General features: G+C 36.2%; 5 protein-coding genes and 1 pseudogene across 10 annotated transcripts; 4 read left to right on the forward strand and 2 right to left on the reverse strand.

Annotated features, from left to right (window-relative positions):
- The first annotated feature begins 3,035 nt into the window (after window positions 1-3,035).
- Window positions 3,036-6,128, forward strand: LOC103331813 (uncharacterized). Of its 2 annotated transcripts, none has more exons than XM_008234473.3 (8): window positions 3,036-3,179; window positions 3,320-3,420; window positions 3,599-3,666; window positions 4,050-4,122; window positions 4,657-4,769; window positions 4,868-4,972; window positions 5,167-5,266; window positions 5,857-6,128. In XM_008234473.3, the coding sequence occupies exons 2-8, from the start codon at window positions 3,337-3,339 to the stop codon at window positions 6,031-6,033; spliced, it is 720 nt and encodes a 239-aa protein (XP_008232695.1). In that variant the 5' UTR covers window positions 3,036-3,179; window positions 3,320-3,336; the 3' UTR covers window positions 6,034-6,128. The 2 variants fall into 2 exon arrangements, with proteins under 2 accessions (XP_008232695.1, XP_008232694.1); XM_008234472.3 differs by having other exon boundaries at window positions 3,059-3,211.
- An 8-nt stretch (window positions 6,129-6,136) lies between these two features.
- On the forward strand, window positions 6,137-9,214 carry GRF9 (growth-regulating factor 9). Of its 3 annotated transcripts, XM_089051843.1 has the most exons (4): window positions 6,422-6,629; window positions 6,730-7,047; window positions 7,698-8,318; window positions 8,671-9,214. In XM_089051843.1, exons 1-4 carry the CDS (start codon window positions 6,569-6,571, stop codon window positions 9,084-9,086), a joined length of 1,416 nt encoding a protein of 471 aa, XP_088907969.1. In that variant the 5' UTR covers window positions 6,422-6,568; the 3' UTR covers window positions 9,087-9,214. The 3 variants fall into 3 exon arrangements, with proteins under 3 accessions (XP_088907967.1, XP_088907969.1, XP_088907968.1); XM_089051841.1 differs by having other exon boundaries at window positions 6,137-7,047; window positions 7,698-8,330; XM_089051842.1 differs by having other exon boundaries at window positions 6,605-7,047; window positions 7,704-8,330.
- Window positions 9,215-9,756: 542 nt separating this feature from the next.
- On the reverse strand, window positions 9,757-12,074 carry AUR3 (ataurora3). The gene is made up of 6 exons (XM_008234479.3): window positions 11,816-12,074; window positions 11,489-11,731; window positions 11,305-11,400; window positions 10,438-10,652; window positions 10,276-10,348; window positions 9,757-10,163 (listed from the first exon to the last, which is right to left on the reverse strand). The coding sequence occupies exons 1-6, from the start codon at window positions 11,933-11,935 to the stop codon at window positions 10,065-10,067; spliced, it is 846 nt and encodes a 281-aa protein (XP_008232701.1). The 5' UTR covers window positions 11,936-12,074; the 3' UTR covers window positions 9,757-10,064.
- Window positions 12,075-12,498: 424 nt separating this feature from the next.
- Window positions 12,499-18,364, reverse strand: LOC103331816 (AAA-type ATPase family protein). 2 transcript variants are annotated; one of them, XM_008234480.2, is made up of 14 exons: window positions 18,255-18,364; window positions 17,851-18,175; window positions 17,168-17,259; window positions 17,029-17,048; window positions 16,580-16,826; window positions 16,371-16,466; window positions 16,164-16,279; window positions 15,986-16,066; window positions 15,515-15,638; window positions 14,959-15,008; window positions 14,333-14,423; window positions 13,952-13,987; window positions 13,575-13,672; window positions 12,499-12,991 (listed from the first exon to the last, which is right to left on the reverse strand). In XM_008234480.2, exons 2-14 carry the CDS (start codon window positions 18,171-18,173, stop codon window positions 12,875-12,877), a joined length of 1,491 nt encoding a protein of 496 aa, XP_008232702.1. In that variant the 5' UTR covers window positions 18,174-18,175; window positions 18,255-18,364; the 3' UTR covers window positions 12,499-12,874. The 2 variants fall into 2 exon arrangements, with proteins under 2 accessions (XP_008232702.1, XP_088907966.1); XM_089051840.1 differs by having other exon boundaries at window positions 12,764-12,991; window positions 13,584-13,672.
- Window positions 18,365-20,240: 1,876 nt separating this feature from the next.
- Window positions 20,241-22,915, forward strand: CYP704A2 (cytochrome P450, family 704, subfamily A, polypeptide 2). Its single transcript, XM_008234482.3, has 5 exons — window positions 20,241-21,114; window positions 21,313-21,597; window positions 21,711-22,043; window positions 22,211-22,411; window positions 22,505-22,915. Exons 1-5 carry the CDS (start codon window positions 20,593-20,595, stop codon window positions 22,691-22,693), a joined length of 1,530 nt encoding a protein of 509 aa, XP_008232704.2. The 5' UTR covers window positions 20,241-20,592; the 3' UTR covers window positions 22,694-22,915.
- A 239-nt stretch (window positions 22,916-23,154) lies between these two features.
- LOC103331818 (cytochrome P450 704C1-like) lies at window positions 23,155-26,029 on the forward strand (annotated as a pseudogene). The gene is made up of 5 exons (XR_016127422.1): window positions 23,155-23,790; window positions 24,365-24,649; window positions 24,788-25,125; window positions 25,404-25,604; window positions 25,695-26,029. The product of XR_016127422.1 is annotated as a cytochrome P450 704C1-like (transcript).
- The last annotated feature ends 1,326 nt before the right edge of the window (window positions 26,030-27,355 follow it).

A 27,355-nucleotide genomic window follows, 5' to 3' on the forward strand; every position in this document is an offset into this window, starting at 1 on the left:
TTACTTGGGTGTTTTGTGCTTGGAACTTGTTCCTTTCCAACAACTCTGCATATGTGGATATCTCCTTTGTGGCTTCTGTTTTTTTCCAGTAAGGAGCTGAGGCTTTGGCTTCTTCTCTTTTCTAATTGTATGGGCCTTCTAAGATAATGGGTTGGTTTGTCAAAATAAATTGGCTAACCTCAACAAGTGTTGGACTATTTTTGTTGAGGTGTTGGGCTAATTTGGTTAAGCTAATGGGCTATTTCATCTTTTGTGCTCACCCATATGTTTGAGTCTAAAAAATGGGCTTGAGTCCCGAGGCTCCCTAAGTAACCGAGACTTCCATTTCTCGGCTATCAATGGGCCTCATGCAAGCCACTCAAGCTCCGGGTATTTGAGTGGCTTGGGCCCACTTAAACTTGTGGCGTGATTATGTGCGGAATAATAATTCCTTACTTGAGTTGTATGTGTGCAAGCGCATATTATGAACTTTCGCATACCCAAATCGGGTTTCTTCTCGGTAAAGTATCGTATTGGGCCAAGAATTTATTTGGGCGCGGATTTTTTGGGCCTCAACAACGGGTAATAACTCTGGAAAAATTAAAAAAAGTAAAAAATGACAATAGATACTTGAGTAATGGCCTAATATTAATGGATAGGGCTCTTGGGCTATGAAGAAATTTAATTAGGACACCCAAACGATTACACAAAAGACTTAGTAAATAGAAGTAAATTGTTGGTTGGACTTTTTCTGTAATTTTTTTATATTAAAATATAATTACTAATTAAAGTGATTCAAAAAGGCTAAGATATTACTCAATTACATATATTAAATTAAAGAAGTAGGCCAAAAAACAAAAGTAAAGAAATTAATTATATGTTTTTAAAAAATTAATAAAAAACGTATAGCCGTGCGGCTAGACTATTTATATATTAAAAAAAAGACGGGCCCATCGCATAGGTGCCACGTGTCAGACCTGCTATACTATTTCTTTAAAAAATTCAAAAATAATATAGTATAGCCGGACGGCTATACTATTTAATCGCCAATGTGTGACGGCAAACGTGCGGCTATACTATTTTTGTTTTAAATTCCTTTTAAAAAGAAGTATAGCCGGTCGGCTATACTATTTTTAAAGACAATTAAAAAACTGAGTATGACCGTGCGGCTATAGTATTTTTGAAAAAATATATATTATTTTTATTCAAAAGTATGTGAAAATTTTGTGTATAATACCTAAATTTGTGTGTATTATTGAAATTTTTGTAAAAGATAGGTATTAAACATGAGAAATACGTTTGTACATGTATAATACATTATTAAATGTGAAGGTGTTAGAATCTTTATGCGGGTAATAACTCTTAAAAAGTAAAAAATGAAAAAGAGACAATAGATACTCGAGTAATGGCCTAAAAGTAATGGATAGGGCTCTTGGGGTATATAGAAATTTAATTAGGACACCAAATGATTACTCAAAAGACTTAGCAAATAGAAATCAATTTTTTTGTGCACTTTTTGTATAATTGTTTTGTATTATAATATAATTACTAATTGAAGTGATTCAAAAAGGCTAAGATGTTGCTTAATTACATATATTATATTTAAGAAGTTGGCCAAAAAATAAAACTAAAGAAACTAATTATAATGTTTTTAAATATTTTTTATTTTAAAAACTGTATAGCCGTGTGGCTAGACCATTTATATATTAAAAAAAAGACCTGCCTAGTGCATAGCTGCCACATGTCAAAACAGTTTTTTTTTTAAAACAAAAAGAAAAACAAGTATCGCTGCACGGCTATACTATTTCTTTAAAAAATTCAAAAGAATCTAGTATAGATGTCCGAATATACTATCTACAACGACTAAGCGCCACGTGTCACACAAGTACCACCGCCGGCTACACTATTTTTGTTTTAAAAATTTAAAAATGGAGTATCGCCGCCCGCCTATACTATGTTTAAAGACAATTAGGAAAAAACTGAGTACAACCATTCGGCTATACCATTTTAAAAAAATATATATTATTTTTATTCAATTGTATGTGAGAATTATGTGTATAGTATGTGAATTTTGTGTGTCTTATTGAATTTTTTGTAAAAAATAGGTGTATTAAACATGAGAAATACGTGCGTACGTGTATTATACATTATTAAACGTGAAGGTGCTAGAATCTTTATACGGGTAATAATTCTGGAAAAGTAAAAATTGTAAAAGAGACAATAGATACTCAAGTAATGGCCTAATAATAGAATAACTATGGAGAAATTTAATTAGGACACCCAAACGATTACACAAAAGACTTAGTAAATAGAAATAAATTATTTTGTGCACTTTTTCTATAAAATTTTTATATTAAAATATAATTACTAATTAAAGTGATTTTAAAAAGGCTAAGATATTACTTAATTACATATATTAAATTAAAGAAGTAGGCCAAAAAACAAAAGTAAAGAAACTAATTATACGTTTGTAAATTTTTTTTTAAAAATAATATAGCCGCGGGGCTATACTATTTATATATATTTAAAAAAAGGATAGGTGCCATGTGTCAAAACACACGCGGCTATAACATTTCTTTAAAAAATTCAAAAAAGAATCTTGTATAGCCGGCCGGCTATACTATTTCCAATGCATATGCCCCCGTGTCAAACAAGTATGGCGGTTCGACTAATATTTTTAGACAATTAGGAAAAGCTGAGTATCGCCGCTCGGCTATACTCTTTATTTATTTGTTTAAAAAACATAGCTGCCATACAGCACCTAGGTGCCACGTGTCAAAACTATGTATAGCCGCGGCTATACTATGTTTAAAAAAAAAATTAGATACGTCGATTATAGGCGATCGGCTGTACTATTTTTTTTTATAAAAAAAGATAACTCCTTGCAATCAAGTGCCACGCGTCAAAAATAATATAGCCGTACGGCTATGGTTTTTAAAAGGAAAATTATAGTATAGCCGGTTATAGTTAAAGAGTTGATTAGTTGCGATGTGTCAAAAATAATATAGCCGCGCGGCGATACTATTTGGGGTCGAAACAAAAATTTTACAAAATTGATTTGTAAAGACCCAGCCTCTTCTTCTCGACCGAGGCGAGGTTTTTCCACCGCAGTGGTTTCGGCGGCACCATAAGGCAGAAGAAGAAGAAAGAAGAGGCTTAAAGAAATTCTCAAATTCTGTTCTACATGCGCTCCCAGTTTGGTAATGAAAAACAACTTCTTCTCTTTTGGGTGGTAATTTTCTCACAAAATGACTTTTACTTTTTCAATTTTCATGGGGTTTCTAATTTACTTCTTGGCCATCAAAAAGATCATGAGATTTGAACTTTTTTATTTGTTCAGTGGTGTAGGATTTTGGGATGAGAATCAGTAAAACAGAGGTGAACTTGAGGAGGCTGCTTGCAGCTGCTCCTCAGCAACAAAACCAGTCAAAACTTGTACATGTATGTATGATCCTTGTCTTCTCTCTCACCTCTGATATGGATGTTGTTATTAGAATTACAGGTTACATGCTTTTATTCGTTTTCATACAATTGATATGTGTTCTAGCTTCTCTCTTTCTTTTGGGTGTTTTTGGGATATATAGCCTTTATGGATGATATAAGTACTGGAATTTTGCAGTATGTTGCTACTTTACGAGAACAGGTAGAACAACTAGCTGAGGAGAGAACTCCAGAAGGCTTACCAAGGTTGGTATTTGTTTTAATTTTCCCCCTTGATTTACTTTAATTTTGATTTTTTCAATAATTTGATGCATGTTCCAATATGCTTCCTTTCTTCTACTTTACAAATCAATCCAAGGGTTTTGGTAGGCATGATATGATGGAAATATTGATTAACATTCTAATCACTGTGTTAGAGTGAATATTTTTATATACTCATATTAAGTTCTAGAGACATTTTCTCATATCATTAGCATACTTTCGTTGTTTTAGGGATTTTGGATGGAAAGAGTTTTATCCAAATGATGACTTGAGTTATTATTTATATGCATTTTCTTGATACTCTGTCTTAAGAGCTTTAAATTTCTTAATTTACTAATTGGAATGATTATTTATGGTTCTATGTTCAGAGTTGCAAAGGCTGTTTTGAGTGACTATTCAGAGAAGATTGAAGCAATTGCTTCCAAATTAGCTGCTCCTCTGGTGCGTACATATGATCTAGAAAGCATATATGTCACTTTTGTTGAATTGTTGATTTTATGTACTTAACCAGTTCACTTGGCAAATGTTCTTTAGATCTAGGGTTTTCTGAATTTTTTTAGTGTTATGTATCATTTATAATTAATTTACTGATAATAGGTTTGGTATGAAGGTCTGGAAATTATAACGACTGAGAAAGAAAAATATTGTTAGGCTGATCCAAATTGGTATTTCATGCTTAACAAAATATTGAGAATTTATCCTTTAATGCTTCAGTACATATAATTGGTTGTATCAGTTTTTGTCATCATATCTAAAGAGAATCTTTAATATATCGATTGTGTTCTTTTGCTAGATTTCTGACATGTTATATGGCAGATTGTGAATCTGGCATCATATATGAAAGCAGGAATCCACGTGATCAATCGTCTAGATTAACAGTCTGGCAAGAGAATGTTTCTGTACAATATATATGTATATGTATGCAATTTATGGAGTTAATTGCTCCTAACTGTGTTTTCTTTGGCAAACTCCCAGCCTGATATTCAAGCACCCAAGGAGCCCTTTGCAAGAATTTCTGTCAAAGCAAACTCTTCTGATACAGGAGACAATCAGATTCCCCCTTCTCCAGGTCTGAGAAGGAGATTTGGGTAAGTGAACAATAGTTAGGATCATGGTTTCATTTAGCTCCTTAGTGATCTTTTCGTATGCTATCACATGATTTTAACTGGTTTTGTTTGTTAAATAGGCCTACCTCAAATTCCGAAGATGGAACTCGTGAGATTCTTAGTGTTGATTCTTCAGCGCCTGTCAAACTGGATGCTGCAGCCCATGCACACATTGAAAAACATAGGTGTTTTGTCGTATTAACTTTCATACTTTCTTGAGTTCTCCTATTAAACTGGAGTAACTAGACTCTGGATGAAATTGAAACCAGATAACTCACCAGAGCAGAGGCTATCTTTACTGTTAAGACTTCAGCTGTTGATTATATTTGCTTTCCACATTCTGTTTTAGATTCTTATAAATTTTTCTCTCATGGGACAGAAAGCTTCAAGAGGATTTGACCGATGAAATGGTTGGATTGGCAAGGCAACTCAAAGAGAGTAGTCTCATGATGAATCACTCGCTGCAAGACGCTGAAAAAGTAAGATCTTTATAATCTCAACACTATTTATATTTAGCTGGCTGTGGTTTGATTTGTGTTTAGGGGTGACACTGACCAGGGTGAAGTCTTTTTGAAGGGAAGATAAGGTGAAAGAGTGTTTTGGATTTTAGGTGCGAGAATCAGGAGAAATGCTTGGAAAGGGAAATGTGAGACAAAGAAACCAAGGTTGGGGTTGTAAAGAGTCCCTGAGATTCTTAGGCTAAAACCAATAGATTTGCAGAGGAGTTTAGGCTGTAATAAGAGAGTAAATATAGTTTTTTGTTTAGAAAGAGTTTAAAGTAAAGGGGTTTGGGGAGGTCTGCAAGATGATATTTGGTCTGAGTTTTCCATGTTCAGATAGTTAAAAGAAAGGAAGAAGTTGAAGAATAAGAGAAAACCTAAGAGAAAACATTGATCATCAGACATATCAAAATTAAGGAAAAATGTCCAAAGGAATAATGTAACATCTTGTGTTACTTCAAAAATTGATTGTTGTGATAAAAGCTTACTCTCTGGTGTGCCTTTGATGTAAATTCATAGCTGGTGTCATATCTGTCGATCTCATAATTTAAGGTATGGCTTATGTGCAGATACTTGATTCTACAGAGAAGGCTGTTGAAAGTAGCTTGGCAAGCACTGGCCATGCCACTACACGGGCGACCAATATATACTCGAAGACGTCCAAAACTACATGTTTCACATGGCTTGTAATGTTTGTAATGACATTTGTATTCATCATGGTTGTACTTTTAATTCGTGTCACTTAAGGGTATGTTGTTGAGTTAGGAAAATTCATCTTCCCACAATTGCTATGTATATATAATTTGCTGTGTTGAGCAGTGACATAGTTTACAATTTGATATCATGCAGTGTTGAGCTTTGAGGCTACTATAACGAAATTGGGCTTTTTGGGTCTTAGCCTAGCTTTATAGCCCAGCCCAGTCCAGCCCAGTCCAGTCCAAACTAACCCAACCCAACCCAACCCAGACGCGGGCCCCACCCAACTGAAAACCGGATGACGTGTCGACCTGCGGGGCTTCCACTGCTGCCAAAACAAGCAGTCGTCCTGGCTCAGAGGCGCGTGGAGCAAATCTCCAGCAAAGCACGAAGCATCCCACCCATTGGAGCGTGAGATACACGCGCCGCAGTTTAAAGAACCCAAGAAAGGAAGCGAAGTTGGTCTGAAAACTTTTGCCTGCGGACACTGAAAAAGGCTGAAACAGATACAGGGATTGTCAGCCCCTCCCTCTCTCTCACGCCCAACTTTAAACAAAAGCCAAAACAAAGCAAAGCAAAGCATATATGGCTTCATTTCGCTTAGACACATTGCAATACATCCAGACCCAGTTCATCAATTCAGTCATATGCCTCTTGTGCAGCTTTGCTTTTCTTGTTTTTGCCTTGAAAATTGAGACTTAATAGTTGAATTGAATTGGGTTTTCTCTCTGCACCTCTGTTGAAGCAACAGTTTGATTTGCTTGTGATGACAATGGAGGAGGAGGGTGGTGGTAAGGTGAAGCTTGGTCTTGGGATTGGGGTTGATTGTTATGGTGATGATCATAATGGGACTGAAGAAGTTGTTGTTGGGAAGAAGAAGAAGTATGGTGGTGGTGGGTTGACAGCTTCTCAGTTGCATGAGCTGGAGCAACAAGCGCTTATCTACAAGCACTTCGCTGCTAACCTTCCTGTTCCTTTTCACCTTGTGCTTCCCATTTGGAAGAGTGTGGCTGCCTCTTTTGGCTCCTCAAATGCTGCTGCTATCAACAGACAATACCCCAGTTGTAAGTCAAATCTCTTTCCCTTAATGAGTTTCAATTTTTACACAAACTGACACACAAGCAACACAAAAAAATTGTTATTTTTGGGTAACAACTAAATGCATGCTCATGGGGTAGTTATAAGAAAAGGGGGGAGGAGAGACTTTTAAGACATTTTAACTTGACTTGGGTTTATGAGGACTACATGGATTTGACTTTGTTTGATTGGGTTCTTAAAAGGGGTCCTATTTTGCTTCAAATTTAGATAGGTCAAGGTTTACTTGGCCTGAGATTTTCATGGGATTGAGTTAGTGAAGACATCATGTTTGTTTCTGTTAATTTTACTGCAACATGTTATGTTTTTCCCCTTACAGATGTTTCTGTCTGTGTATTAGGCTTCAAGTTTGAGATATGCTTTGAGTAAATGAGTGTTTTTTCATCGCTTCATCCCCTGAATTTAGAGTTTTGTTCATTGAGATAGTTTTATGAATTTGAACTTGAATGTAATAGATTAATGTTCTCTAAATGATTGTTTCTGTGGACTTATGGTTAGATAACTTGACTTTTTGAAGGATATTTCTTTGTTGATTTCTTTTCTTTTGCATGATATTTGAAATGGGTCCCCTGCATATTCAGTTGAATTTGATACTGTTTATTTCAACTGATTGTTTCAGTTGTAGGGTTCAGTGCAACGGGCTTTGACTATAGGGATCATGAACCAGGAAGGTGCAGAAGAACTGATGGAAAGAAATGGAGGTGCAATAAGAATGTAGTTCCTGATCAGAAATACTGTCAGCAACACATGCACAGAGGCCGCCAGCGTTCAAGAAAGCCTGTGGAAAATTCTGAAGTTGCTTCTCCTTCCAGCACTAAAACACCCAAGAATTCAGAAGGTGAGTTAGGGAACTCAAAGACAAACCTTCAGATTTCAACCCCGAAAGGCCTTCAACTTATGGCACAATCCGACAATTATGTTAGTGTTAGCCAAGGTACAACCATGGCCTCAAGTGGCTATCATGAATGTAAGAAGAACATAAAACATGTTACAACTACATCCATTGCCAATATACCCGCCAACAGATCTGCTAGTACCAACCCTGCTGCTGTAGCCACTACCACCATTGCTGGACCAACCACCGCCACCAACAGCAGTACCAATGAAAATAGCCTCAATATTGGTGTAAAATACAATAGTAGCAACCATGCTGGTAGCAATTGCATGATCAGAGGAAGCAGCATGAATGTTGTTAATGTATCACCAGGATTGGGCTTCTCCCCGAAGAGCGTTCTCCAAGGTAGACGCATGAGTAAGATTGAACCTTTGTGCTATAAAATGTTTTTTTCTCCCAAAATATATATGGATTGATAAGCACAACCACTGGTCTTGAAAAGCTTTCCACACAAAAGAATGTTGAACATGGTGTTGATTTGTGGTACCAAACTATCTGACTTCTTACCTATGAATTCGAATGGGGCCTTAACAAGAGAGGCCAACAGTGCCCCAAAGTTGGAATCATATAGGATAAGAATGTCCTATAAAAAAAAAAAAGGATAAAAATGGGTTGAAGTACTGGAAATTCTTCTGTAGCTTGTCTTTGCAATCAAATGGATCATTTGTGTATTTATTTCAGTTGCCACTGTTTTCAGCTCTTCTAGGTTGCAATGGCTTATACTTCGACAACGGAAGTGGAGTAGAACTTGAACCAGGAAGGTGTAGGAGAACGGATGGAAAGAAGTGGCGGTGCAGAAGGGATGTTCTTCCTCATCAGAAGTATTGTGGCCAGCATATCCACAGAGGGGCAAAGAGGCAAATGAAAGACTTCCAACCTGTTGCTGTTCCTTATTCTTCAGCTGCTGCCATGAATACTGCTCGGCTCTCTCAGACAACAGCCATATGCAGAAAAACTAATTGTGCAATCCCTAATACAAATCTCAGCATCTCCATCCCAGCAAATCCCCCACCGGGACGAAATGATGAAAGAAGCAATTCTAGCAGCGATAGTGACACGACTCTTACAGATACCAGCCTTACTGCTTGTGACAGTAGTTATGTTTCTTCTTAGAAGACTACCCTTTCCAGCATTTTGAGGTATCCAAAATTGTGAATTTTGTGGTTTTTCCTGCAACCAGCATCCTGATGGAAATATATCAACAGAAAAGGAAAAGGAAGGCCGCTTGTTTTGTGAAGAAATACCAACATCCTCTGTTCTTGCTTTACGTAGGGGATAAGAAATGCCTTTTGTTTTGGGAAATATTAAGATTTCACTGTCTTTTCATCTCAGCAGAGAGAAGAAAGAAATTGTATTTCTCGTTAGTTTTCGGAGACCTCAACTGGGGTTTGAGTTGCTCGTGAAGGCATGTAGGTCAACCCTCCCTTTTTAAATCTTGTACAAGGTAAACATGGATGCCAAATTAATGTTGTATCTTGATATTTCTTAACTTACATTAGCATTGTTCTTCAAAAATAGCTAAACGTGTTTAAATGTTTTTCAAGTGCCATTGAAACATCAAGTCCCATTTTCCAAACCGTTAAACATGAAAAGCGGCCTTCTTTAATTACGAAACATTTTTCCCTTCTCAATTTCCCTTAACATTGTCACAAACATATGACAGACTTTTCCAAGAAAGTTAATGTATCTAGTAGGCTACTTGCTAGCTTGCTCCTATATCTTGCTTAAGCGTTTATTTATTAATTCAACAACTCATGCAATCTAAATTTTATACAAACCAAAATATACAATCACAAATTTTATAAAAATGGTTATTGTTTAGTGGCTACAATGAGAACTTCGAAGTAAATTAAGCATACTCAGCAAGCAACTGATGTAATTATAGGCAATCCAGAAGTTGGCGAGATACAAGATTTCCTTAACACAAAACATGGTACATGAAACTCAAGGCTGGTGAACATAGTAGATAAGTTAATTGTCCCTTGGTGCTGATGAGATTCTGACCAAAATATTCCCCCTACATATACCAAACTCAGCTGTGCCAGCTCCCCACAGCCATGGTTAGAGCATGATGACAGTCAGAAAAGCTAGCTATTTGCAGATACCCGATGGATCGGCGTTCTTGACTATCCAAGGGTGTTCCATGATCCTCTGAAGAGAGAGCCTCTTTGAGGAGTCTTTGACAAGAAGCTGCACAAAGTTCAACTTATTTCAATTAGGTAATGGATACTGATACCAACAACTATTGGAGTTTTATTTACCCCCACCTAAACATTAAGAACAAAATCATGGACAAACTTACCCGGGTAATGAGATGTTTAGCTTCTGCAGAAGTTTGAGGTTCAGAAGGGAAGCTTAGGTCAACCTTTATTATCCTGTATAGAAACTCAAGTTATTATTCACTTGGGTTCAGCTCATGTTACGGAATCACATGGGTGGAAGCATACAAAACACTCATTCATACCTTTTGAATGTATCCGTTTGACTTTCTGCCTCAAAGGGAGGAATACCATAGAGGAACTCATAGCAAAGAATGCCCAGAGTCCAGTTGTCAACTGCGTAATCATGAGGTCTGTTCTCCACCATTTCTGGTGCTAAATAATCTAAAGTTCCACACATGGTCTGTCTCTTGCTTCTGGACTGTACCGACCATCCAAAGTCTGCAATTTTCAGTCGACCCTACGAAAATATTATGTAATCAAGTAATCAAACACAGTTCCTCAACTTGTTCAATGATAATACGTAACCTAAGTGCAGACATAAAAAAACATAGCTTCCAGTTATTGAATCAAAGTATAGAATAGTTGCATCGGGATAAGAACTCATATTTGTGCTCAATCTTCTTGAAAATATTAATCACATATCATTATTGTACAATAGCAGTGGAATTTGAAGTCGAGCACCAGCAGCCACGGTTTTGCTCAAACTATTTCTTAAACACAAAAAGGAACTACCAATGACAACAATGAGACTCCCCCCCAATTTGTACATACATACAGGTAAACCAACCCTGGTTGCAACTTCTCCTAAAATTGCATACAGAAAACCATATACCTAAAAGGTTGATCCTGAAACCAAAATAACTGACCTATTTTCACTTTTTCTATATAATTAGGGAAAAAACCTTCAACACAGAACAAGTGAAAATGCTGTGATTGTTACTGTTTGGGATCAGAAGATGTACAACATTAATCGACTTCTAAACATTTAGGCTAAAAAATTTGGCAGAAATTAAGGGATTAAGAGCCAGATTTCCCATCTGTTCTAAACCCAGAATCCAAACAACCATGGCATAGGGAAAAAAATTGGAGAGGTTGTAGCATATATATACCTCATGATCCAGAAGCAAATTTTCAGGCTTTATATCCCTATGAATGACATTCTTCTCGTGACAATACGCCAAAGCTTGCGTCAAGCTCAGAATGTACTGATAATCATATGAAATTTAATTAATTTCTAAAACACAAAGAGAGAGAGAGAGAGAGAGAGAGAGAGAGAGAGAGAGAGAGAATTACAGTGGCGGCTTGTTTCTCAGAGAGGTAATTAGTTTTCCTGAGAAGCCCATAAAGCTCACCGCCATGGGCATACTCGAGGATCAAGAAGATGCGTTCGTCGTCGTGGAACCAACCGTAGAGGCGAAGAATGTTGGGGTGCCTGAGACCAGTCTGAATCTCCATCTCTCTCCTCAGCTGATGTTGAATCTTATACTTCTCGATTTGCTCCTTGAATATCACCTTCAATGCCACTATATACTTGCTCTGCCCCAAAATTTTTTTACCCAAAAATCAATCATTTCAAATTCTAAATTGTTTTCGGTTTAATTCGATTGAAAAATTCAATACCTTGGCTTCTCGGGCAACGTAGACTCGCCCGAATTTCCCTTTGCCCAGGGGTTTTCCGATCTCGAAGTCTCGCAAGGACCATTCTCTCTTTCGGTTTTCTTGCCCTTTCTGGGTTTCCATTTCTTCTGATTTTCCAGAGAGAGAGAGAGAGACGACCACTCTCTGGAAATTTTAAATTTTCCCTTTAGCGCCACTGCTTAGACTCTGGTAATTTTTCTAGGGAGCCCCTGAAAATATAAATTTTTTATTTTATTTTAAAATTTTGGGACAAAATGATACTCTAAAGTACGATACTCAACAGATTACAGATTCTTTCGACAACCCAAAAAAGGGATTAAAGACTCGAACTTGGGTAAGGACTGCACTGCACATATATGATTTACTGCCTAACTAGCCTAACTCACGGCTATCTCTAGTCGTCTTTTTTAATTTGATTTCTCATACCTTAACTAACTAGTCTAACCCACATCTATTTCTAGTCATTTGACTAGATTTGCTCTCCAGTGACTCCTTGTTATTATTACTGCATTTTTTTATAAGTAAATTTAGATTTTAGCCATAAAAAAACTTTCACTTTTTAAAAAACCAAAGTTTTTTCAAAATAGACAGAAAAACCTCTCAATTTATAACGAATTTGGTAACTCTGAACATTATTGAAAGTTCATATGATCGCTCGCTTGCAATAATCATCTGAATATCAACTTCTTCATTGGCACTCGGAGCTAAAAATATTGGAAATTTTACAATTTCTTGGTGCATTAAAGATTTTGTCAATGCATCTACAATGGCCTTCCGGCGTGGAAAACCCAACTATGATTATAATATATATATATATACACACACACACCTTACACAGAAGAATACAAAGAATTAAGAGCAGGCAGAGACCAATTTGAGGCGAGGTGTGTGCCATGTACACAATTAGAGATGCTTTTTCCTTCTTTTGGGTTTGCACATCCCACCTCCTGGCTTTTTTCAGCATCATTCTTTGTGCCAGTGGCAGCATATAAATAAGGCTGCTTTGATCATATAAATCATAGAGAGTGCTGTAATAGGCATTCAATTAGAGCCGAAGTCCTCGTTCCACCGTTCAAGCTCTTCCCACTTGCTTTTGCTTAAGCTTGGCCTGATTACAGTCATTGCCTTCTGAAAATCTTCATATCTTAGTGGTCTTACCTGGTAAACAAATAACGACATGAACACATGTGACTGGAATGAGGAAATTCTTTTATCGAAACTTCTGCAAATAAAGTACTTCCATAAACAATAATATCAAAAAAAAGATTTATCACTTAAATTACTTCAATTTAAGTGAAACGGAATAGGAAGAATTCAGAGAACGATGCATGTTTGCATAACATTTTCCCTTCACTGCCAATTTATTTTTGTTGTAAATGTGCCATGTAATGCAGAGAATGATGCATTTTGCATAACATTTTCTATGGCCCATAAGCTTTTCCTATTAAGAAATCAGTTTCAAACATGAAGAATTCAGATCCAAGATCCAGTTCTTCATTTATCAGATCAAGCTCTCATAATTTTTTTCCCAGCCTCCAAGGAAACCAGAATAGGAAAAAATATTTCCAATGAATCATATTCTCAGCAAAAAGACTTGCATGAAATGAATCAGATCATCAAAGTAAAGATGTGTTTGAGGCAAATTTACTTCTATATCTACTAAAGCATAGACCAAAAATTAATTAACATTATAGACTGCTGTACAACCTATTTATTTGAGGCCTTCTTGTTGGTATAATACCTGACTTGCCTTGATGGTGAGAATGTTTTCACCCAGTTCCCTAATAGGCATCATTGCAGCTTCTTCACACAATGCTTGCAGATCACTTCCTGAATATCCTGTATATAAAAGTAACAATTGAATAATTTAATCAGAATGATAATTATTTGGTGAGGATTTTGATTAAGGTTCAATTCCATCACAACACCGGCTGTAAACCAGCAGCCACTAGGTGAGTGCAACCAGCTGTAAACCATCAACCACTAGCTCAGCGTAACTAAGATTGGTAGCACCCAGTGACTCAACTTTGGTCAAATTAGTTTAGCAAAACTGAAATTGACTTATAAGTGCTATCTAAAAAGCACTTCAGAAGGGTATAACAGGGAAAATGTTCTTACCTTCTGTCTCTCTTGCAAGTCTTTCAAGATCTCCACCTAATACAAGCAATAAGAAGTAAATTTCGTAAGAAGATTAACCACAAGGCACAAAAGGATGCTTGCTTAGTTCACTCACTTTGGTTATTATTTGTCTTGTTGGAATAAATATTAATTATAAATAAAAAAGTTCCAAAAACGTTTCCTCAGACATTATGAACACTTTTATCTTTAAGTTACTACAAAATGACATATATCCACTGTAATAAGAGACACCAATGAAGATACATTAAAGTAGTCAACTACAACTTTGTGTACATCATACTAACCACAAAATATGGGATCATCAATCTTTAACAGAAAAATATCCAACAAGAAGGTTACGAGATAAGACCATATTCTTACTTGGTAAGGAAAACGATTGGCCCTTGAGTTTGTGTCTTAGAAGCAGTCTCCTTGCTGTTAAATCAGGTAAAGGTATGTACACTCTCTTCACCTGGTTCAGGGTTTCATATTACAGTGAGAAGGATACTTCTGAATGTATTGATCAAATTGTTACCAGAAAAGGCAATTAGAAGTAAAAAGAATTGATATCAACAATTTATAAAGTTTCCAACGGGGAAAAAGATGAGAAGGATACTTCTGAATGTATTGATCAATATGTACCCCATGTACTTTTTGTTTCTTTGATTAAAATCTTTCCGAGCAGAAAACATCGAGACACAACCATTATTAAAGTAACAGATGAACCAAACACAGTGTTCACTACAAGCCCAAACATTTTCCTAAGACACAGCCCTATCTTCAGGTATAAATATCAGATAAATATGCTTCAAATACTGGATAAGCATTAGACATGCATGCACGAGCACAGAGACATGTACACATTTTTTTTAAAGTATTGATTCATAAGATAGTAACCTGGAGAATTGATTTTATTAGCAATTCAAACTTTTTAAAGTCCTAGAAAAATCAAATTTCAGAATATTGAAAGAGAAAACCAAAAGAAAAAAAAAAAAAAAACTACTAACCAGTCTTCTAAGAACCGCGTCGTCCAGTTCTTGTGGCTTATTAGTAGCACCTGCAAGCACATAAAAAAAGATATCAAAGGATGTACTATAATTTATTCAGGTGTAAGTGTGTTAAAATGCAAAATTGAAACAGTCCCAAAAACTGACTTCAAGAAGATAATGAGAAAAAAGAAAAAGAAAAGTGAGGATCTATGTTGGGACAAAAGAAAATAGTTCAGAAGTATACTAGGCCCCTCCCTCCTTCCAACCTGTTTAATTTTATTGTTTGAGGGGATCAAGAAAGTTTATTACTTAGTTCCAATTAATTAACATCCAAATTTAACATTACTTCCCTTGATCAAGGTCCCTTAGGGGCAGCAGACTCTAATGATAATATAGAAGAAGGGTAATGTATATCAAGTTGGCATTGTTGAAGCAGGCAGGGTAGCCAAGACTTTCATCAACACTGACGTGCAATTTAATAAAAGTAACGGCCCTTTTGGGGTGGGCTTCGGTTGAATTGAGATATAAAGTTTTCATTAAAAAAAGAAAAAAGAAGAGGAAATATAAAGCTTACCAATCACAATTACCAGATCATTAGGATTAGAGGTCACGCCATCAAACTGTATTAAAAACTCTGACTTCAACCTTCTGCTTGCATCATTTTCATTTGCAAGCCTTGTTGACATGATACTATCAATCTGTAAGCACACAAAAAACAGACACAATTACATTGCTGATATAATGTTGAACAGTAAAAGCATCAAACTGTAGTCACCTATAACAGCTATACACCCTCCAGATGACTAAGAAATTAATACCAAAAAAAAACTGTAACAATGACATTTAACAACAACAAATGCAAATAGAGATAACGACCACAAACTAATCTCTGATCATTCATCCAGTTTTCCAAATCAACTATACAGTCCTCAAGTACAAGCATGAAATAGCATACTTCATAACACCATCAATAAGATGAAACAGGTGAAGCTGGTGCTTTTGAAATCGAACGTAAAGTTAATAGTTTGCAGGAAAAGTAGCATACTTCATCCATGAAAATTACTGATGGCTGTCTGGATATAGCAACCAAGAAAAGGGTTCGCACAAGCTTTTCAGCCTCTCCTACCTATTTCAGTGCAAGTAAAACTTATTATAATTCCTATAAGGCCAAAAAAAATGAAATATAAGAAAAAGAAAGTGCAGCACCAAGGACAGAGACACACCCATTTTGATGTCAGTGAAGAAGCAGATACATTAAAAAATGTTGCCTCAGACTCTGAAGCAACTGCCTTAGCAAGCATGGTCTTCCCATTCCCAGGTGGACCGAACAAAAGCAGACCTGAAAGACAAACACAGAGTTTTTTATGAAACAAGTTCTTTTTCTGCTTCACTGGTATCAATATGGATGTTACAGTCTTACAAAGCATTACCTCTAGCTGGCCTTCGAAGACCAGTGAACAAGTCTCTTCTCTTAGTTGGTAAAATAACCATCTCCATCAATGTTTTCTTAACCTTCTCAAGACCGGCTGCAGAGAAACTGAAATGAGTAACTTGGTAATCTTACCAAAAACAGCAACCAAAAAATAAAAGAAAAAGAAATATATAGACAAGAATAGTGAGTATGTGATAAATTCCTCACCTACATCTTCCCACTTAACTGAAGGGCTTCTATCCACTATAGCACTATTTATCATTTCCACCAATTTTGCATCATAACCACCACCAGTCTCTTGCACAGGTTTTGAGCTTACAATATTATTCGTCTGAATCTGATTCGTCGTTTCGGGTCTGTTTGCAGTGGGACGAGGAGACTTGGGTAACACATGCTTTCTGGCATTTGATGTCGTTGGTTTAACTACAGCAGTCTGCGCATGGGCTAAGGTGCTCTGCAAAGATTTTGAACTTTTTTTTATAGATATACAGTATATAATAATCTTGAATCTTACCAAATGCTCAATTCCTCCCATGCATTTGTGAATACACATTAGATGCTTGAGATAATACTATTGTGCATGAGTCTAAAGAAAGTTTCAACTGAAAAAAATAAAAGACAAATTTGCAGAACTCTTTAGTCAGACCAAACCATACTTTGCTAACAGACGTGCCACCTGAAAATGAGGACAGGGAGAAGCAAATGCAAAGAAAGAAAAGTCAGAAGCTGAGTTGAATGTATCTATGTTAGTTTGGAGACAATGCTCAGGTAAGTTGAATCAGTAGGAGATATTACCTGCTCGCCTACTCAAGGCCTGTAACCTTTCAGAAACTTCACCCTGCCATTTTGATATTTTTTGGCGATAAGATTTGACCTTCTCTCGCTCACTGCCACAAAGAACAGGCATTTTATTATGATAACAATGGAAAAGCATCTCAGAATCGATCATCATGGTTGACTTGATAATGAATTTGTGTTTGCTCTCTCTAACGAATTTGCAGGAATGCAAATCATTTTCTTTAGGACATACAAAACCATCCTTCGAGAGGGAAAAATCAGCCAACAAACCAAAGTCATGCTTTGCCTCCTATTCTAAGAGATGAAGCTCTTCACGCTGGAATTGCTAAAATCGTTATTTGTCACTGAAGTCATTAACCAAATACAAATACTCATGCCACTTTTACTTCACAACTTACACAAAAGACTTTCAAAAGTAAAGTTCATATGCTACAACATCAATCACACTTACTCAGAAAAACTTGTACTTTTTCAATTCAAGATAAAATTTTGTATCTAACATATAAATGGTCAAACTTTTATTTCTACAAAATATAAAGACATAAACATATCTATACCTAGACGGAAATTTAGAGACTACCCACCATTTGTTTCAGACTAGCACCTTCAGCAATACTTCAACAATAATCAAAGAAGAAAACAATTACAAGAATCAGAAACTAAGCTGAAAAATTGATAACCTGGGGCTGATATAGGAAGGCACGGGAGTGGACGTTGCTTCAACGAGAACTCTCTGGGCGTTGTTATAGTGAGCAATGGCGTCGTCGACTAAGCCCCACTCTTCAGCCCTAACAGCCTTGGCGATCTCATCCTTTGCCAAATCGAAGTACCCCCTAATCTTGTACGCAACACGCTCGTTGGAGACCGAAGCTCCAGGTCCAGCTATGCCTTCCATGGTTGACGAATTTGGAGGAGAATCAGAGTTTCGGTGAGACTCGTATGAGGAGGAGGCGGCGGAGAAGACTGAACCAAAAGAATCAATGATCCCTTTGAGGAAACTCATGTCTGGAACAAATGCATGCCGATTATTGGGATGAGGACGACAAGGAGAGAGAGCTTAGAGAGAGAAAGAGGGTTTTCTTACCATTTCCGGGAAATTGAGTAAACTTTCCGGGAAAGTCATTCTTTATGGAGCTTAGCTTTTTCAGACTCCGGCGCACAGAAGAAATTGAGCATTTAATTTTAAATGGACAAAGTATTTATGACTGTGAGAAATATATAACATATCGGCAAATCTGTGAAATCAAAATTAATAATTTAACTACTGTCATTAACACAAGTCATTTTACATATTTACATGTGAGTAAAAAAAAAAAAAAGAATTTTAGAACAAAAAGTATTTAAGTATTTTAATAAATTTCATAAATTACATAATTTTATTGGATGGTTTTAAATACTATATAAAAAATTTATGAAAGCAAATAAAAATAAGGGAGTTTCTAAAACACCCAAAATGAGTTGAAATTATAAAAATCCAAGCACTATTTAAACATATAAACACACCCAAAACCCATCATTACACACACTCAAAACATTTATAAACACACCCAAAAGTTGACTTTGGGTGTGTTTATATGTTTAAATAGTGCTTGGGTTTTTTTATAAATACATGTTTATGATTGGGTTTATTTATAAATTTGTATAAAAGTAACTGGAAAATATGGTTTTACAATATTTAAGGGTATAGCCGCGCGTCTATACTATGTTAATCTAAAAGTAGCAGTATAGCCGAGCGGCTATTTAAGTTTATAGCCGTGCGGCTATACTATAAACGCATACGAATATTTTAAAGGTATAGCCGAGCGGTTATACTCTGTAAATGTAAAAGAATATTTTAAACGGAAAGCCGAGCGGCTATACTTGGTAAACATATATGTTTTAAGAGTATTTTAAAGGTATAGCCGCGCGGCTATACGGCGATACTCTGTAAACATATACGAATATTTTAAATGTATAGCCGACCGGCTATACTCTGTAAACATAGATGAATATTTTAAAAGTATATAATTTTGTAATATCTTTTCGACAATTTTTGAGTAATATATCTTAAGTCTTTTTCAATTACTTTAATCAGTAATTATATTTTAATTATTATTTCTTTAGTGAATATTTAGTATTTAAATATTTTACTAATTTCATAAATTACTTAATAACTAGTAATTAATTATTTTTAAATTATTCTTAATAACTAATTTCATAAATTACTTAGTAACTAGCATGTAACATGTTGAGCCTATGTGTTTTGTTTCAAAATCAAAGGGGTCCTACTTTTGAGCCACTTATTAATTGTTGATTGCTGATGAGTCTTATGCTTTTCTTCAACTTTTCTCTCTTTTCCCCTTAATCTTTGTTCCCTTCCACTCTTTTTTGTTTGTTGTTTTTTGGTTTTGGTGAATAAAATTTATTGCAAACCACAAAGAGAATGCTCCAAAAGCTAGCAAGCCTAGAGAAAATGCAATCAGCCTTCAGCACCAGCAGAAGAGGAATGAACATGACTTATTGGGTTAAGTATGGAAACCTTATATAGCTCAACATCATGGAAAATGGTGGTTTTATGGTTAGGTGAGACCATGGCTACACATCTTAGATTATTATAAATAAAAGTGTTGACATATTCTTGGTGAAGTGGAAAATGAGTTGGAATTAGAAGAAATAGTCCAATCCTTAACAGGTAAGACTCTACGCATCCCAGCATATGATATAAGTCCATGCACATTTGTTAGAAATTTTGACACATTTTGATCATCAAAAGGACAGTGAGTATGGGAAATTAGAAGAAAAAGTCCAATCCTTAACAGGCAAGAATTACTGAATTACCAACCTTCATCAGTAAGAAAGTTTTGGAGCTGGTTAGGTACACTCTCCTAATCTCCTGACTAGGAATCAATAAAAGATAATAACCGTTGATTCAATCTGATCTTTCAAAAAATAAATCAGGATGCGCGCCCGCTAGCAGATCAATGGTCCTGATCAGCCATGGCCATGGGGAACACAGAACCAACATGTCAACACTCCTACAAGAATGTCTTCGCCCCAAGAAAAAAAAGATAACAAAAAATTTGCACCATCCAATCTCATGGATTGATATCCCTTTTCTGTTTTCTTCTTTTGACAATCAAACCATATAAACAAACGTCAAAGTTCCTCAGCTAGCAGTTGTTTTTTTCTCTTCATTTCACTTTCATAGATAGATGCAACCTATGAGAATAAAGCTTCCTCTGTCTTACATGTATAGATCATTTTCTCTTTTGCCAAACAGTTTAATATGTTATTTGATTAGACTATTAATTTAAGCCAATATTTAACCAACAGCCCACTTGATCATACTAAATTTTATATATAACATGCTATACTGTTGACATTTTCTGGATTTTCCTATATATATATATTGCTGTATTTGCCTCTTTAACCAACCAAGAAAGATGAGTATTCTCTATATCATACTCACCTTCATATCATTCTCAGTACTCCTTCTCTTCCTAACCTTCTGTTTTCTCATACTTAGAATCTTCACAGGCAAGTCCATCAGAAACCCAATTTACCCTCCTGTAAAAGGCACCGTCTTCGACCAGCTCTTCTACTTCAACAGGCTCTATGACTACCAAACGGAAATCGCCAAAGAACACCCAACTTTTCGGTTTCTTGCCCCTGAGCAAAGTGAAGTATATACGACTAACACACGAAACATTGAGCATGTTCTGAAAACCAACTTTTCCAAGTACTCAAAAGGGAAGTATAACCAAGATATTGTGTCTGATATTTTTGGCCAAGGGATATTTGTTGTTGATGGAGAAAAGTGGAAGCAACAGAGGAAGCTGGCAAGCTTCGAGTTTTCGACAAGAGTTCTTAGAGATTTCAGCTGTTCTGTGTTTAGAAGAAATGCTGCTAAACTGGTTAGAGCTGTGTTTGAGATTTCAGGTGCCACTAAAAGTTTTGATATGCAAGTGAGTAATCTGAAACAAATAAATGTTTTTCTGTAAATTGCCTTATGCTCTTGTTCAGATTAGAATACTAGCTATTTTATAATCAGAAGAACCAAATTGTTTGACATGCAGTTAATAACTGTTTGCTTGAGTATGTGTGAGTTGTTCTGTATTGTTTGCATATGATTTTCTTTTTGTTGCATATGATTTATTTTGCAGGATATTCTTATGAGATGTACCTTAGATTCTATATTCAAAGTTGGGTTTGGAATAGACCTGAATTGCTTGGAGGGGTCAAGCAAAGAAGGGACTGCATTTATGAAGGCCTTTGATGATTCAACTGCTCTGGCCTATTGGCGCTATGTTGATCCATTCTGGAAATTGAAAAGGTTTCTTAACATTGGTTCCGAAGCCTCGCTTAGAAAAAATGTCAAAGTCATTGATGATTTTGTCCACCAACTTATCAGGAGCAAGAGGAAATTGCTAGCAGGGCAAAAGGATCCTGTAAGTGATTTTACATTCTTGTTCTCCGAAAAAGCAAAAACAATTCTCTATGTTTCTTACATTTCATTTAAACTTTGTTAATGAAATCCTGAATTTTATTTTATGTTTCAAAGAACGACAAGGAGGACATACTGTCGAGGTTTCTGTTGGAGGGCGAAAAGGATCCGGAGGAAATGAATGACACATATCTAAGGGATATAATTCTGAATTTTATGATTGCTGGCAAAGATACCAGTGCAAATACACTCTCATGGTTCTTGTACATGCTCTGCAAGAACCCTCTGATACAAGAAAAAGTTGCACAAGAAGTGAGGGATGTTGTTGGTGGTCAGGTTGGTGACCCTGATGAACTTGTGGCCAATATAACTGATGCAGCTCTTGAAAAAATGCATTATCTTCACGCGGCAATAACAGAAACTTTGAGGCTATACCCTGCAGTTCCTGTGGTATGTATACTCAAATAACCTCGTATATATTTTTATGACAATTTCCCACTGAGATGCCGGTTAACTTATTTAATCTTTAGGGAAAAATTTAGCAATGCCGCATGAACTTTGACCCATCGTTTCACTTCATCTCTAAACTTTTCTTTATGTCTTTGGCTTCCTCTTAGGATGGGAGATGTGCAGAGATAGATGACATTCTTCCTGATGGCTTTAGATTGAAAAAAGGAGATGGAATATACTACATGGCCTATGCCATGGGCAGAATGCCTTATATTTGGGGAGAAGATGCTGAGGATTTCCGGCCTGAAAGATGGCTCAAGAATGGAGTTTTCCAGCCTGAATCGCCGTTCAAATTTGTCGCATTTCACGTTAGTATCATATTTTCTGTTTCTTTATCACATATGTTCGTGAATTAATCTAATCTGAACTTACACTAATGGTTTCACTTGTGTTACTTACAGGCAGGTCCTCGGATATGTCTAGGGAAAGACTTTGCTTACCGGCAGATGAAGATAGTATCGACGGCTCTTCTTTCCTTCTTCCGCTTCAACTTGGCCGATGAAACAAAAACTGTAACCTATAAGACCATGTTCACCCTTCACATGGATGGAGGTCTCCCTCTGCGTGCAGTTGCAAGGACGGCCTCATAAACTTCTTACATTTGAAGCAAAATAATGTTCTTGGGGTGGTCCCTACATGTATTTTGTTTAGAGTAATGCATTCTACGTTGTACTATATTTCTAATAGATACGCGACACACCTATGCAAATGAGTCGCACCTCTATTCGAGACAAGGATTGTGACGACCAAAAAAAACAAAAACAAGAAATGGATTCCTAATATAATACTAATAGTTTTATGATTTTTGTTCATCACCCTCGCAAACTTTTTGCCATGAACGACAAACTCTTGGTCTGTCCACCCACAGCTCACTTATCTGTAAAACAAAAGAGAAAGCCACAACGGTAGAGAGCATTTAAGTTATAACCCAAGGTTCTCAACATTTGACACGCCAGTTGACACGCGTCAGGGCATAACGAAGTAGGATGAATAAGATTGTATTATGCGTCAAAGTAGAGGTTCTATCTGGTTGCATTTTTGATTCTCCTCTTCATTTCACTTTCATGGTTGCAACCTTAGGGGTAGCTAAGAGGTCAAAACTCTCCCTCTCTGTGTGTGTGTGTGTATATATATATTAGTTTCTCTGCCTCTTATCATCTTAAAGAAAATCAAGATGGGTTTTCTTGTTATCATCTTCACCTTCATATTGCTCTTTTTCTTCCTAACCTTGTCCCTCTTCATACTTAGAATCTTCACCGGCAAGTCCATCAGAAACCCAAACTACCCACCTGTAAAAGGTACTGTCTACCACCAGTTCTTATACTTGAACAGACTCTATGACTACCAAACTGAAGTTGCCAAAACACAGTCAACTTACAGGCTTCTAGCCCCACATCACAGCGAATTATACACGACTGATGCACGAAACGTTGAACATGTTCTGAAAACCAACTTTGCCAGCTATTCGAAAGGGGCGTATACGCAAGCTATTCTGTCTGATGTTTTTGGCCAAGGGATATTTGTTGTGGATGGAGAAAAGTGGAAGCAGCAGAGGAAGCTTGCAAGCTTCGAGTTCTCGACGAGAGTTCTTAGAGACGTTAGCTGCTCTGTGTTTAGAAGAAATGCTGCCAAACTGGTTAAAGTTGTTTTTGAGATTTCAGGTTCCAATGGGGTTTTTGATATGCAAGTGAGTAATCTGAAACCTACATCTCTCTCTCTCTATTTATATTTATTTTTTTCTAAAAATTTTCACAACTTGTCTTCTGGTTTTGTTCAGATCACAGTGGTTATTCAATAATATAGATAACATAAAACTGGTTGGTTCAGTCTGCAGGCTAAGATAGACTTGTTCAGTGTTGCTTCATCAAATTGGTTTCATAAAAGCTCAACTCTGAGCTATGCTTATAAAATTGGGACGGTATCCTAAGGTCAACTTTAATTTGGGCTGGTTCTTGGAACTAATACGAGAGTAAAGCATGCTAGAGAGGAAACATTTACCTGTGAAATTGGAAAATTGCAAGCTGAACTCATTCTGATCAAACAAAATTGTTCATAATCAAAATCATTTCTAAATACCAGTCGATGTATTTCAGATTGTAAACTCCAAAGTTTTATTACTTCCCATCTATTCTAAATATCTTTGAAAGTAAGATCAATTAGAAAACGTAGTGACATTGTTTCTGAACATTATCTTATTTTTAACTAACAGCTTTATGGTGTAAGTTATTATTTACGTTTTTTACATATGATTATTTTTGTAGGACTTGCTTATGAGATGTACCTTGGATTCCATATTCAAAGTTGGGTTTGGAATAGACCTGAATTGCTTGGAGGGGTCAAGCAAAGAAGGGACTGCATTTATGAAGGCCTTTGATGAATCAACTGCTCTGTCCTACTTTCGCTACGTTGATCCATTTTGGAAACTGAAAAGATTTCTCAACCTTGGTTCCGAGGCCTCCCTTAAAAAGTATATCAAAGTCATTGATGATTTTGTGCACCAAGTTATCAGGAGCAAGAGGAAATTGCTAGAGGAGCAAAAGGATGTTGTAAGTTAACTTTGCACTTGTACATTATCTTTCATTGTCATCTTCCTCTGTTTGTGTGTGTTACTGAAAGTACTCCTATAAATTTTTTTCTTTGAAGTTTCTAATTCTAAAATTTGAACTTTATGTTATGCTTCAAAGAATGACAAGGACGACATACTATCGAGGTTTCTACTGGAGAGCGAGAAGGATCCAGAAGAAATGAATGACAAATATCTAAGGGACATCATTCTGAATTTTATGATTGCTGGCAAGGACACCAGTGCAAATACCCTCTCATGGTTCTTCTACTGCTCAGCAAGAACCCTCTAATACAGGAAAAAGTTGTACAAGAAGTGAGGGATGTCGTTGGCAATCAAATCGGTAAAGCGAAAATTGATGAATTTGTGGCGAACATAACTGATGCAACTCTTGAACAAATGCATTATCTTCACGCGACATTGACAGAGACGTTGAGGCTATTCCCTGCAGTTCCCATTGTATGTATATACTCCAATAACTCTGTATTAGTTTGCTTTATGATTTTCTGAATGAGATGCTTGCTTTTCGTTATACTTGTTCTAGTTTTTTATGAGAATCTAAACAGGACAGTGTCAAAGCCTTGATAAAATCTTGTGCTAATTTTATAAAAACCAACACCATGTAGTGTTGGCTATTGTGAAAGAAGAGAGGTCTAATTGTTTGTCAGTTTCCATTATGGCCAAATTTATAAGCACTGAAAATTTTGACATCTTTGTGTGTTTGGCTTTCCTCTAAGGATGGGAGATATGCAGAGGTAGATGACATTCTTCCTGATGGCTTTAGAGTGAGAAAAGGAGATGGAGTAAACTACATGACCTATGCCATGGGCAGAATGCCTTATATTTGGGGAAAAGATGCTGACGATTTCCGACCTGAAAGATGGCTCAACAATGGAATTTTCCAGCCTGAATCACCCTTCAAATTCGTTGCATTTCACGTTAGTACCTTATTTCCCTTCTTCTTTTTTTTAATCACACAGGTTAGTCATCCAAGTGTTCACTCACAGTTTTACTTGTGCTATTTGCAGGCAGGTCCTCGGATTTGTCTAGGGAAGGACTTTGCTTACCGGCAGATGAAGATAGTAGCGATTGCTCTTCTTTGCTTCTTCCGCTTTAAATTGGCTGATGAAACGAAAAGTGTAACATATAGGACCATGTTCACCCTGCACATAGATGGCAGTCTCCCTATGCTTGCAGTTCCAAGGACAGCCTGATAAACTTCCTCTATGTGAAGCTGAAGCAAAACAACGTTCACATAAACTCTTGTGATATTGGAGTTTGAACGCTATCTTTATGTATATACAATTAAATGACACGATAGCATGTGATATGTTATATTTAAATAGAAACAACCTTGTTGTAATGTGTAAATTACCAAACCATGAACCTTCCAAATGTAAAACAATTTCATATCCAAATTTGTAACTCAAGTTCATATCGGTTTCCATTATTGCTCATAAAAAACCATTGACTTTTTCATATCCAAACCAATAATGCTCATAACAATGTCCAACTCTATCAAGTTCATGACGCCTACAATTAACTTCTACCACTCAAGTTCTTTTAATTAATTTAAATCGACAAGGAAAAATAAATAACATTATATTATTGATTATTTACTCAAATGGTCCTCAAACTTACACTCGATTTGCATTTTGGTCCTTCAATTAAATTATTCGCTCAAATAGTCCATCAATTCTTTATTATTCAGCAAATTGGTCCACCGTTACATTCTGTCAATATTTCCGTTAAATATGAGAGCAAATTAGTCATTTCATACGTTAAAAATAAATAAATACTGAAAAATGAAATTTAAAATTACATAAATACTGAAAAATGAAATTTAAAATAAAATAAATACTGAAAAATAAAATAAAAAGATCTTACTCTCTCTCTCTCTACAAATACAAACCCAATTGAATTATACATATTAAAAAAAAAAAAATCAAAATACCAATTTTGTGGCTAACCCTTTTTTCCTTCTTCTTTTTGGTCAACATTTGACCTGGAGCTTTAGCTCTTCCCATCAGCCCTCAGGTGTTGTACTAGAATACTGGGTGGAGCATAAGGTGGATGAGCTTGATGCAGGCGCACGAGAACGACAGAAACAGCAACTCATACACAATTCTAAATCTCATTTCTGTGTTCTAAACCTATTGCTCTCTCTCTCTCTCTCTCTCTATATATATATATATATATTGGTTTTGCGGGTGTGGGGGGAGGAGGAGGGGCCTGTTGCCAAGAGGGGGAAGAATGGGAGAGAGAGAAAGAGGGGGGAAAAAACAGAAGGGGGGAGGATTCTGTGGATAAATTATAGAATAGTATTGTACTACCACCTCAGTTATGATATTTCTATTAAAAATATGTCATGTGTCATGGTTTTATAAAAAATTTGAACCTTTTTTACAGTTGGATTTAAAACATGTATACTGTTTAAAATAAACTTAAAAAGAAAAGAAAATAACGTAGAAGACGACATAATCCATCTCCTACCCCAACCCAATCTCCCTACACCGCCACCACACTGCCTTCCCTTTCTGCCCCTCTCTCTCTCTCTCTCTCTAAAATTGCAAGATCTCTTGAACCCGTAAATGAACCTGCAAGATCTCATCAGCATTGAAAAGGGTCCAATTTCATTCAATTACTACTAACAGACACCTCCCACCCCAACTTCTTCACATCCGATGGC

This window comes from Prunus mume, linkage group LG5 (assembly GCF_029339155.1).
Source record: "Prunus mume cultivar Tortuosa linkage group LG5, ASM2933915v1, whole genome shotgun sequence".
Taxonomy (NCBI): Eukaryota; Viridiplantae; Streptophyta; class Magnoliopsida; order Rosales; family Rosaceae; genus Prunus; species Prunus mume.